We start from the raw sequence: 13206 nt of genomic DNA on the forward strand, positions 1-13206 counted from the left end.
TTTCCAGGGAATCTGCTCCCATCAAGTGAGGGCTCTATACCAGAGAAACTTTCTCCTAAGTCAAGGAGACTGATCTCTCCTCTCCCTACCTTTTCCTCACACAGAAATTGTCCCAACACTTCTATTTATTATAGCATGTTAAATAATGCTTTTGAAGGGACTGAGAAATGCATGGAGGCCGTGCTTCTTTCAGTAATGTTACTTACTAGTTGAAGTCTCTTCAGAGCCCGGCTCAAAGAAAGTTACTTTTCTTCCATCACCTGGTTTCTTCACTGGTGTCTTAAAAATAAAGAAACGAGCTCAAACAATTTTAAAGGTAAAAGCTTTTTTCCCCTCCAGTGTTAAAGTTTTCAAAATGTATAGAGTCTGACTTGTCAAAATGTTACTGAAGAATTATTATTCAAATAACTCTACTCTCATATACTTACAAAGAAAAGACAAGTTCAGTGATTCTTACTGAATGAATAAAGCCATCTACAGGTTACTGAAGTGCTATTAGGAACACAGCTATTGAGAACTAGATCCCATAATTAGCCATTTAAAACGACGTTCATATTGCTGGTAACAATATGAATGCATTGGAAACAAGTGGACACATACATGAAAAAGAGAAAACAAGACTTGCTATTTTAACTTCACATCTGCTGAATCAATAGGCAAGAATGCAAGGCTCTTTCCATGCTAGGAGACTAAAGAGAATAAAAAAATATTGCTAACTTGTGACTTAAATTACTGATAAAGCTACTCACAGCTTCCAATATACAATGTACCCTACATGTTTGCCAGTTTCTAAGACCAAATGCATCAATCAAATATTCACATACTGAACCATTCCCTGGAAAATACATTCATTCAGTCTTCTAACGAGACTTTGATTTGTTTGCAAAATTGAATCCTTGATGTATCCAAAATACAATTATTTAGAGAAGTCACCTCAATAGAATGGCTTCCTGACCACTGGAGAAGGCATGGCTTTACTATACCTCTACTGTCTTGCAAAGCTGCTACTGTTTACACTCTGCGTTCAGTATTCAAAGAATATTACCTTCTCTTCTGTCTTTAATGCTGGTTTTGGAGGCTGAGGTTGAGGGATTTTGAAGCCTAAAATTTCCAACATATTTTCGGCTGCATTGCGTTTAGCAACCTTTTTGTTTGTGCCCATTCCTTCAGCTGTGTGTACACCAACTTTCACCTGGACAGAAGAGGAAGAAAGAGAAGTAAAATCCTAAGCTTAGGGTTGAATCTTAGGGTTCACTCACTGTTCACCTGTATCTTCAATACAGCAAGAGTCACAAGATAGTTCAAATTATTATTCTAAGCAACAATTAATCTGTTATTTATCATCTTCAATCACTGCCCTCCAAGCAAAAAATAACAAACAGAAATAGCATAATCAGTTGTATTTCATCATCACATGTTGGCACCAGCCTAAATGCTCAAAACTGGCATCACAGTGGATACAATTTTTCAAGCTGAAGTTAACAGTTCAGCAATTTTTCCTAACATACTGGAAAGGAACTGATTTTTCTGCTTTTTCCAGAATATAAGAGAGGGCTGGAAGACATAATTATTAGAGCCTAGCAGATAGTCATCATCAAAAAACTACTGCACTATTGGAATTTGCAATAAAGAATGCAGAAATCATTGTACTCCAAGGCAACACACAAGAAATCTTGGGAAGGAAGAAATGAAGAATTATTTAGTTCATGTTTAATGAATCCTATGTTGTAAAACTATAAAAAGCTTTAAATACAGTAGGAAGGCACAGGCACTTCTGCTGTCCTATGCTTTTTTTTTTTTTTTTAAACATGATTCAGATCACTTTTCATGAACCACTGCCTCCCTTGGGTGGAATCTACTAATATTTCTGTAATAAATTCAGTGCAAATTTGGCTGTAATCCTACCCATCATCACGCTCTGAATACGATAAGCCAACAAAAAAAAAGAAAAAAATGAAACATCACAGCCAAACAACTAAATTTCTCAATTCAGCAAACAAACCTGCATGACGAATTCCCTGCGTCTCGGAAGACCGCGTTCTGTGATGAGCATGTACTCTGGTTCCTTCTCTTTCTTGGCCTGCTGTATCTGGGCAAGTCTGCTAATGGGATTCATGCCTTGACCATATTCTGGACTTGTTTGCAGCTATACAAAAAAAACGTTCAGGAAATAAGCCAAAATTAGTGAACATCTGAGTCAAGAAAACTGAGCCACCGAATTCATTTCCTGAAATAGAAACAAACTAAAACCAAAATTTCTTAATGAAATACCATTGCAGCCATGGAGAAACACCCAATTTATTTGGCTCTGCTGTCATAGCTGACTGTATAGAACCTACCACTGGAAATACTTTCAGAGATTCAAATCATATGGTGGAAAGGACAGGCTTGCAGGAGAATTTGTAGAAGGTAAAAATCATGCAAAACCCCACACTAATGACTGAAAGTCTGAGCTTGTTTTTCTGGTATCATTCATTCTTTCACATGGATTCTCCTTCATTCTGAATTTATTACAATCTGTTGTAAAAATATTGATGGAACTCCATTTGCTCCCAGTGAGAGCAAAATATTCTTTTCCAGCACCAAAATGATGATGAATGTTACGCAACCTAAGTGTGTTTGTAACTGACTAGGAAACGTCTCTCAGGTGATGATTTACAGCAGTTACATTGTCTCTTACCTTCACTATTGATTTTGTTTTCTTTTTGATTCGTGGCTTCATTTTCTCAACCGTAGGAAGGGGTGGCAATTTTTTCAGTTCTTCTAGGACTGCTATTGCAGCATTTTTCTTTGAGATCTTCTTGCTCTTTCCTTCACCTTCACCCATGAATTCTCCAACCGACACCTTGGTTACAAAGCTCTTCATATGGGGAGGACCACTTTCCTTGGTCACCTGTTTCAGAGGGAAAAACTGAGTGAAAGCGTGATAAACACTTATTAAAAATGGTACAGCACATTGTTTATAGCAAAATTCTCTCAAGCACTATGGATAAAGAGATTTCAAATTTTGATAAAATTCATAAAGTGCCTACGTAAATCATCCTCTAATAACATAATCCCACCCAAATAAATACGTTTTAGAAGACCAGATGCAGTAACCCACAAACATTATTTACATATTCCAGTCATTAACCCATCTTACTTATTTACTCCTTCAGAATGACTGTTCTATTTCATTGTCAACTTCCATGCAGATAACAACACCTCATACATTAGGTTACAGTAACAGAACATCACTGAGAAAGCCATTATTTGGGATCCAGTAATTTGACTTAGAAATCAGTAATTCTGGAAACATTTAAGTGCTAGCTGCTTACTACAGAGTTAGTCTTAACTCCATTCCCAACAAATCATACTTCAAGACACTCAGAGTCAAAAAATAAAAACGAATTGAGAGCTTCCACCCACAACTGGCTTTTTGTGACAGTATATTTTTACTGGTGATGTTCATGCCAATCTGTAATAACTGGAAGATTCATATGAAATTTCATAACACAGTTTAAAAAGCAATTTAGTTACACACAATTACATTTTCTTACAGTAAGCATTCATATAATTGATTGAAACGTTATTCTGCCAGCTCAGGAAGGCAACACAATAAATTAATATTTTGGTGCAATTAAGACGCTCCTATCAAAGCTACTGATTTAAGGTAATTAAATGATCAAGGAGGGGCAAAGAGGCAGCAAGCAGCCAGGCCAAAGGGAAAGGAAAGTAAGATGCACATGAGGTACCTCATGGCAAGAAAAGAAACCTATCTGAGATTCTGCAACTTGCGGGTAGTCCACATCAGTGCTCAGTTAAGAAAATACTTCCATAAATAAGCTCCTTCAGAGCAAGTTACAACTCTTCTGCCTTGACTTTGTGCTTCAGTGTTCTAATCTTTAGTATGGGGTTGTTTTTCTTTTTTTTTTGTTTTGTTTTGTTTTTACACTATAATACTGTTGGTTTTTTTTAAAAAAAAAAAAAAAACTTGGAAAAGATTGCACAGACAACCACAGCATAGCTGTTCACTCATGCTATGATTTTAGTGCATGACTTGGTGAACAGCTGGATTTCTTTGGTCACTTAACCTTACGAACTCTGAGACAACTGGGGTGACTGTCAAAAAATGAACACGTACTCACAACTAACAAGGCATGTTAAAGTCAGTTGTTTGGGTTACCTAGAAAAGACTCTACTTAATGTGTAGCCTTAATTTTCTAATGAAAACAGATCTAGAGCTTGTAAAATAAACATACCTCAAAATTCACAGGCAAGTTCCTTTTAAGTGCAATCTCAAAAACTTGGCTTATTTCAGATTTATTGAGATTTTCATCATCTGGTTCTTTTCCGTTAACCTAAAAGAAGCATACTCTATTTAAAATAAAGATCCTATTAAATTGAATTTGATTAATCCAACCAGTTTATTGAACTCTCAAATTGTTTAACTTTTACTGCCATTTTACATGAATGTGCAAAAATGCAGCACACGTACTACAGACCTGAAATTTAGGAAGCTCTTTTAAGGTGATGGGTAAAAGCTAGCATACCTCCTTATTTTCATGTGCTCACGATAGGAGAAAAACTATAAATGGAATATGGGCCAATAGATTTAAAATCTATCTACAGAACAAGAAATTGAAGTGTTAAATGAACTGCTTTCCAAATGGAAGTACCTTTATGAAATACAGTTTTCAAATGCTGATTGGACATTTGTACCAAAAGTACTAAGACAGTATCAGATAAGAGAAAGGCCAGAAGAAAAAAAATGAAGATTCTGAGAATGGGACCAATGTGAATAAAGGATGACTTATCAGACCCCGGCACAGACCTGTCATTCAACATGTTCTCTTGCCAGTTCTTCATCTATGAATTTTTCTAATCATCTGAGGAGCATGCCATCAGAAACTTGCCTTAAATCAAATACATTTCTGATATCTTACAGAATCACAGAATTGTAGGGGTTGGAAGGGACCTCTAGAGATCATCGAGTCCAACCTCCCTGCCAAAGCAGGTTCCCTACAGCAGGTCGCACAGGTAGGTGTCCAGACAGGTCTTGAACGTCTCCAGAGAAGGAGACTCCACCACCTCCCTGGGCAGCCTGTTCCAGTGCTCCGTCACCTCACCTAAACATGTTCTTGTGCAGATTTGTGTGGAACTTCCTATGCTGCAGTTTCTGGCTGTTCCCCCTTGTCCTGTCTCCACACACTGCTGGAGAAGAATCTGGCCTCACCATTCTGCCCCCCACACCTTAGATATTTATAGACCTGGATCAGGTCCCCTCTCAGTCTCCTTTTCTCAAGGCTGAACAGACCCAGTTCACTCAGCCTTTCCTCATAGCAGAGATGCTCCAGGCCCCTCACCATCTTTGTGGCCCTCCGCTGGACTCTCTCCAAGAGATCCTTGTCTTTTTTGTACTGGAGAGCCCAGAACTGGATGCAGTGCTCCAGATGAGGCCTCACCAGGGCAGAGTAGAGGGGGAGGATCACCTCCCTCGACCTGCTGGCCACGCTCTTTTTAATGCACCCCAGGATGCCATTGGCCATTTTGGCCGCAAGGGCACACTGCTGGCTCATGGCCAACCTGTCATCCACCAGGACACCCAGGTCCTCTCCGCAGAGCTCCTCTCCAGCAGCTCATCCCCAACCTGTACCAGTGCATGCAATTATTCCTCTCTAGATGCAGCTAGAATACAGCTTAGATGCAGCTAGATACAGCTTGCTATAAGGAGAGCAGTGCCAGGTGGATTTCACCTACAGGCACTTCTATGCATCTCCCAATAAAATTTTGATTGTGATTCCATAAATGTCTTCACTGATGTTGGTATTAACATGAACTAATAGGCATGGTAACAGCAACAGAGAAATGTCAACACTAAGTGTTCAGCAGCGATATAGGAAAGATTATGATAAAGATGAATAGCAACAATTACACCAATTACATTATACTGCAATACTGGTTGTGCAACCAGCTAACAAAAATGATTTAAATATTTTATTGAAGCAGCAGAAATATGCTAGAGAGCTTGAGTGATTAAATCTAATTTTGATGGTAGCAAGCATCCTCAATTTCTGTTACTAACAAGTTGGATCAGAACGCAAAGACATTTATTTTCAATTCCCATCATTTAAGGAAGCCTTTTCCAAACTAAATAAAATACATACACTCCTTCCTGGCATCCCAGCAGACTTTAGGTTGTTCCTATGATAACATCTAATATTTCTGATCTTCTAATACATGGAACAACCTTCAGGTCTGTGAAAACCAAGACCACATGATGGCACCACTCCTATAGGAGTAAAGCACACTGCAGCACACAAGAAATGTGCAGGCAGTACCTAAGTTCCAAGAATCACACACGACATCTCAGCAGGAGGCACAGTGCAGGTAAAAGACTGACTATTGGTGCCAAAAATCTCCATCATTGTATTCTAAAATCCATTTCAAATGCAAGTGGCAGGTTAAAAATGAATAGCATCATAATCCCAGATAAAGTATTTGAACTCTTAAGGCCTTATTTTATCAGGGTGTGTTACAGCACATTATTGCCAGCATCGATAAGAATGACCTGTCACTGACTTTACTATAAAAACATTTGCACAATCACTTTCATTACAAATATTCTTCCCTTCCTTGCAATCCCAGATATATTCAATCTTATGAAATTCCCACATTTTTCCTTGCCAAGATGACCAGAGCCTCTCTTCATTGGATTATTTTTCCATTTAAAATACTTCCAAAACAAAACAAAGATATAGCATAAAATTATCTGCTATATTACGTTTGTATATTCTTTACATATTTCAAGTCTGTTCAAATGGTTTAAAAGAGGTATTTTTCTCAGTGTCCTTATTTTAATAGAGTAAATTAATGTCAAAACATTGACAGACTATGGCTCTTTCACCAATTATTTTGCCTCCACTTCTGCTCTGGAGCAGTTTATTTAATAAATCAAAGATAATCACACCCCCACCTTCTTCCTCCTTCCCAGCAGCGGAGGCACATAGCCTACAGAATCTGCTTTTAAAGTAGCTTGCACATGCACACTCCTCTCCAAGGAATCTATTATGCCTCTAAATCAGAATGAGACCACAAACAAACCTCCACTTCGCTTTTAACAAATTTTTAGATGCCCCCTTTATCAATTGAAAAAGTCATGCAGTGAAGCAAAAAAAAAATTATAGATTACAAAGCTCCTAAACAAACTGCAAAAGCAATATACTCCTTCAAAAGGGATTCCCCCCTTTTCCAGGAAGTCTTTCAACACATACTTCCTCAAGGACTGCTTATAAGCAAATTATGAAAATTGCTGATGCGAACTACATTGATTTCAACAGAGCTATCACAGAATCACAGAATCACAGAATCACCCGGGTTGGAAGGGACCTCAAGGATCATGTAGTTCCAACCCCCCTGCCTAGCAGGGCCACCAAACACACATTCAGATCAGGTTGCCCAGGACCCCGTCCAACCTGGCCTTGAACACGGCCAAGGACGGGGCATCCACAACCTCCCTGGGCAGCCCGTTCCAGGCCCTAACCACTCTCCTTGTAAAGAACTTCCCCCTAACATCCAACCTAAATCTTCCCTCCTTCAACTTGGATCCATTTCCCCTAGTCCTGCTGTTATCAGCCCTTCTGAAGAGTTTACTCCCCTCCTGGGTGTAGGTTCCCTTCAGGTATTGACAGGCTGCAATGAGGTCGCCCCGCAGCCTTCTCTTCTCCAGGCTGAACAAGCCCAACTCCCTCAGCCTGTCCTCATAGGGGAGGTGCTCCAGCCCCCTGATCATCTTAGTCGCCCTCCTCTGGACCCTTTCCAAGATCTCTCTGTCTTTCTTGTACTGAGGGCTCCACACCTGGACACAGTACTCCAGATGGGGCCTCACAAGAGCCGAGTAGAGAGGGACAATCACCTCCCTCTCCCTGCTGACCACCCCTCTCCTGATGGAGCCCAGGATCCCATTTGCCTTTCGAGCTGCCAGAGCACACTGCTGGCTCATGTTAAGTCTCTCGTCCATCAGGACCCCCAGGTCCTTCTCTGCCGAGCTGCTCTCAAGGACCACTCCTCCCAGCCTGTACGGGTGCCTGGGGTTCTTCCGGCCCAAATGCAAAACCTTGCACTTTGCCGTGTTGAACCTCATGAGGTTCACCCGAGCCCAGTCCTCCAGCCTGTCGAGGTGCCTCTGAATGGCATCCCTTCCTTCCACCGTATCAACCGCACCACTCAGCTTGGTGTTGTCAGCAAACTTGCTGAGGGTGCACTCAATTCCCTCATCGATGTCATTAATAAAGATGTTAAAGAGCAGCTATCAGTATTTTCTTCCATGTTAAAGTTATAAAGAACAGCTGATATTTAACAGATAAATGGAAAAAAATACATAGAAGCAATTCTGGGTTTAGTGTTTTCAGGCAAACGTTAGAATTTCTGTCTGAGCACTGTGCTGCAAAACACTGCTTTCCAAGCTTTAAATCTGGGCTTTATTACTTCTGTCTCTGAATATACAACTAACTCTGCTCTGCCTCCTTGTCAGCATGCCTGAACTCCAGTCAGACTAATTTAGGTTGGAACGATCCTTTGGAGGTTTCCTACTACAGACTCCTGCTCAAAGCACAGACAACTTAAAATTAGATCAGCTGCTCAGGCAGTGCTCTGCCCAACTGAGAGCAAATTTTATTAAAATCTTTCTCCTGCCATAGCTTCCAAATTTGTGCTCTAAGAAGGCATGGTAAATGGTTATTCTTATGCTTTAAGTCTACTCGTTTTACTCAATGATTCATTCTTCAGCACTGAATATTTTCTGGCTAAAATTAGGGGAGCTCAAGGTTACACATTTTATATACAGACACACACTAATGGGATCCATGAAAATAAGTATGTTTAAAAGGATAATTACTGGCAACATCAAGTGACAAGTAGAAGTATCAGGACTATGTCTGCTTGTAAAAAATCTTAATTTGCCTTCACTGAATGCACATGTAATGGAATCTCTTTGGATCTTACACTGTTGCATCCTTCAGTGATCTTGCCTCGCTGAACAGCGTTCGCTTAGTGGTAAAACATTGCTTATTTTCTCTTCATCTTGTCTAGTGCAAAAAAGCTGTTACAAAGATAGTAACTCCCTCAGACGTACCCAAAGCCATTCCAGAATCACAAATATTATTGAACTTGTTACTGAAGTACCAAATTTAAGATCTGGTTTGAGTGCTTTTTATAAAACAGTATTCTGTTCAAAGAGCACAGCTCTATTTCTTAATGTTCACTCAGTAGAAGCCAAGCATAAATAAATGAAAATAAAAGGACATGCTTCTTGTGAAAGTGTACTTAAAGCGACCTGCCCAGCATGTAGAACAGAGTCAAAACAGAATTCAGGGAGCCTGCAACTGTTCCATTCATAAAATAATTCTCTGATCTTGTCAGGTATAATTCACAATAGCAATGTCCCAGTCATGTCCTTAAAATGAGCAAACAAGAAAAGAAACTCTCTAGGTTTACTTCCCTCATCTCTCAATTCACACCATTTACACTGGAAGAGACAACCTATAATAAAGAATATGTGATCACACGGAAGTACAGCGTGTGTTCTGAAGCCCATGTTACTCAGCTTTAAACAACTTCACAAATAGTCAAGAAATCACTTGCACGTAAGATTTTCTAAAGAAGTGAACAGAAGAGAATTCAGTTGTGATCCCACGATTTTCTGCAGTAGGACTCCTTGGGCCCAGTACACAAACTGCCAAGGACAGTAGGTCATCTTTTAAGACAACGAGCAAATACTGATCATTATGGATCAGTGACACAGAATGACAACAGTTTGAAATTTGGGGTCCTCCTGCACTGAAGGAAAGTATCTCCCTCAGGCTTGATCCCACCAGCTGAAGACCCCCAGCTTGTCCCTGACCACCTACACTCCAACCTGTTCCATACTGCAGTGCCTCCTAGGGCTCTTCTAAAAACATCAGATCTGACAATTTTTCCTTTATCTGGGCAGTGGTCTCTCCCATAAACACTTAACATTTTTAACTCAATAGAGTTCCCTCACTAATTTCTGTCATTCGCACTTTTTTTTCCCAATCTCAGTCTGAAACTCCCCAATTAATTCTTGCCTAATTGCCTATTTTACTTTTTTTTTTTCCCAGCACAGTCAGACTGTAACCAACATGCTTCCTACACTGAGAGCTTTGGTAGAGATACCAGCCATACTCAGCACACATGGAGAGGTTGCACGCAGTCACCTCAGCTCCAGAAACTCACGTGCACACAATGAGGCTTCCCAACTAAGAACATTAAATAAATTAAAATAAAAAGCAAGGATCTTGGAATGAGAAGTGCCAAGCCACCGTAAACATCCAAAGGGATACGATTTTGCTTCTTACTATTTCTATCAAAAATTGTGCACAACTTTACTATGTCCATGAACTTCCTTTAAGTTCTTCTTCATGTTCTGTTGTTCATTCCATAATCACACAGAAATTTTGCCCAGGAAGGAAACCTGTGTCTGACCTCTGTGTTGCCTGTACTGGAACCTAACTGCCCTGCTTAGATGGCTTCAGAAGTTTGCATGTGATCTGTAACTGGTAAGACATTGCTTCCTATATAAACTCTAGTGCTTATTACATCTGACAGAGGCCTATAGCATTGCTGTGGAAATATATTGCAGCAGAAGAATTAATAAAATGATTTAATTTTGGAAACTTCTAGCTCTATAGAAAATTATTACTATTCCAATCAAATTGTTTCTAGTGATACAAGTACAGAAACATTCCTAATGGAATTAAATTTCATAACTACAGTCTTCCTCTCAATTTGGAAAAAACATCTACAATAACTCCAATGATCTTAACAATTTATACTTAAAACACTTGATCCATTCCCACCTCTGGTTTCTCAGGCAAGGGCTCATTCTGTAGAACTTTCAGTGCTTTAGCAGCTGCATCATGTTTAGCAGCTTGTCTTGTTCTTCCTTTCCCATGAAACTGTTGCCCCCCAATTGAAAGCTCAACTTGATAAAGTAAAGGCCCAACAGGAAATGGGTAAAAGTACCTATAAAGAGATAAACATACATAAGTAAACAGTTTGGCCTACAAAGCAAACCTACAGAAACATAAAATGTATGTGGAAGAATCTCTTGGGTATCAATAACCACTTCTCAGCACATAAGCACAAGTATTAAAAAGCCAAATTTTCAGTGTAAAAGATTTTAGGGAGATATATGTAAAGGAGACTATTGACATTTCTTATTTTACAATATTCTATAACAAACTAAAATAGCAAAGGACAATATAACTACGCTTTGACAAAGTTATTAGTCCTGCAAGCTTTGAATTCTTCATTTCAATGCTCAGAACATTCTTTAAACTGAATCTGCAACTTAAATAGTTAATTAAAAAAAAAAAAAAAAGAGCATCTAATTGTTTATACACAGAAAGGAAATGCAAGAAATACAAGGTATTCCCTTCATGAAGCCAAATATATCCAAGTGTCCTTCAAAACACTTCATCATCTGGTTCAGTTCCTTCACATTCCCCTTCCCACAGAAGCCACACAGTTAAGACAAATTGCAGCTTCACATGGAGTGCATTGATCAAGACTTTTTTGCCTCAGACTTGCATTTTTCAGTAGTTCTCAGGTGACATCAGATGAAGAGAGCAGAAGTTAAAACAATAGCCTGCAAAACCCCAAAATCATACAATACATACCGTGGAGGGTAAGTACCACCTCTCATTGTGTAGTTGTACGTGGATCTCATCCCCGTGTAAGGATCAATAGGTTTATACAGGGGTTTCTTTCCCAGCTTCATGCAAAGCGCATTCAACTCCACTGTGGGGGTTACACTGTCTAAATAAAAAGGAATAAAGAGTTGTCCAGCTGTCACCAGAGACTGCAGCAATACAAACTCTGCCCTGCCTCCAAACAGAGAAAAAGATGACTGGACTTTGCCATTTCATATTCAGAACTCAAAGAAATACATGTGTGATGCACATTAAATTACAAGCCTAGATTAACTGTGCCAATTCTCCTATACACTTTTTTCTTTGATTTGGTGAAGCTTTGTTAAGCTACAGATTGATTTTTACAGCACAGCTAATATGTTGTGCAGAGCAGCAATTTCTTTTTCTAAAATATCTTTTGACCTTTGAAATTAACAGACATGCTGCATATATCTTTGGCTTCTGTCGTTTACTGAGAACAATTGAGTATTTCTTCTTGTACGTAACAACTAACAAAGGTTTTTATGACTCTTCCCTTTCAAATTGCAATTTGCCTTTTGACAAGGAAGGTATATTGCTGCTGGTGGCTCTGAAATTTTTTCATGTGGATGAGTAATGGACTGACTATTCTCATCTGATAAAGAACAGTCACATAAATGTAAAGGAAAATTTTAAAGCAATTGCAAAAAAAAAAAAAAAAGAAAAATTACAGAACAGATTCATAGGAAAAAAAAGTAATTGATTATTTACAGGATAACAGGAAAAAAGTATTTTTCCTGTTTGCTGTACCAAGTGTTTCTAAAGAAAGAATGTAGGTGGTATCAGAATACAGCTGATGTTAAAGATTAGACTTTTACCCTTTGCTGAATGGAATAATGGCATCCTTAGAGAGCTTTCAACTCAAGTGACATGCAAAGTTATCACACGTGCAGCTGAGATGAGAAGCTACTTCACATTCTAGACACATCCTCAAAGCAATCTTAAAAAATAAGAAGTGGATTATGGATCCAAGTTGAAGGAGGGAAGATTGAGGTTGGATGTTAGGGGGAAGTTCTTCACAAGGAGAGTGGTTAGGCCCTGGAACGGGCTGCCCAGGGAGGTTGTGGATGCGCCGTCCTTGGTCGTGTTCAAGGCCAGGTTGGACGGGGTCCTGGGCAACCTGATCTGAATGTGGATGTTTGGTGGCCCTGCTGGGCAGGGGGGTTGGAACTGCATGATCCTTGAGGTCCCTTCCAACCCGGGTGATTCTGTGATTCTGTGATTCAACACAGCAACAAATTAAATGCTCTTCTACAACTCCACTTCTACTTCTCTTTAAAGAAATGCAAATGAAGCACCTTCCAAAGTTCTGAAACAACTGCTGGACACAAATTTAATAGTTCACTTAAACTTTTAAGGAAATCTTTATCATCAAGCTCCTGAACTATCCTGTAAAAACTGCCAAATTCACCCACCTATGAAAAATATTATTCTTTGCTGTGATTGAATTCTTGATAGCTTTGGGTGGTTTTTTTTT

At 39.2% G+C, this 13206-nt stretch overlaps 1 protein-coding gene and 1 long non-coding RNA gene across 11 annotated transcripts in view; one reads left to right on the plus strand and one right to left on the minus strand.

The window, feature by feature from the left end:
* Window positions 1-13206, plus strand: part of LOC128080835 (uncharacterized) — a 29551-nt gene that overhangs the window by 11355 nt on the left and 4990 nt on the right. The window contains exon 3 of the long non-coding RNA XR_008206903.1: window positions 10450-10556. This is a non-coding gene — a long non-coding RNA (uncharacterized LOC128080835). The remainder of the gene's footprint in view (window positions 1-10449; window positions 10557-13206) is intronic.
* The window catches only part of STAU1 (staufen double-stranded RNA binding protein 1), a 34705-nt gene that overhangs the window by 9691 nt on the left and 11808 nt on the right, over window positions 1-13206 (minus strand). For 4 of the 10 annotated variants that reach the window (XR_008206901.1, XM_052683555.1, XM_052683557.1 and 1 more), the window contains exons 6-12: window positions 11679-11817; window positions 10857-11022; window positions 4242-4340; window positions 2681-2911; window positions 2003-2146; window positions 1046-1192; window positions 207-279 (exon numbers count right to left, since the gene is read on the minus strand). Coding sequence is in view for 9 of the 10 variants with exons in the window: in XM_052683555.1 (XP_052539515.1) it covers window positions 207-279; window positions 1046-1192; window positions 2003-2146; window positions 2681-2911; window positions 4242-4340; window positions 10857-11022; window positions 11679-11817 (999 nt within the window). In the remaining variant the exon portion in view is untranslated. The remainder of the gene's footprint in view (window positions 1-206; window positions 280-1045; window positions 1193-2002; window positions 2147-2680; window positions 2912-4241; window positions 4341-10856; window positions 11023-11678; window positions 11818-13206) is intronic. The other 6 variants (XM_052683556.1, XM_052683558.1, XM_052683560.1 and 3 more) reach the window with 3 other exon arrangements.

Source organism: Tympanuchus pallidicinctus, unplaced genomic scaffold (genome assembly GCF_026119805.1).
Source record: "Tympanuchus pallidicinctus isolate F22 unplaced genomic scaffold, pur_lepc_1.0 scaffold20, whole genome shotgun sequence".
Taxonomy (NCBI): Eukaryota; Metazoa; Chordata; class Aves; order Galliformes; family Phasianidae; genus Tympanuchus; species Tympanuchus pallidicinctus.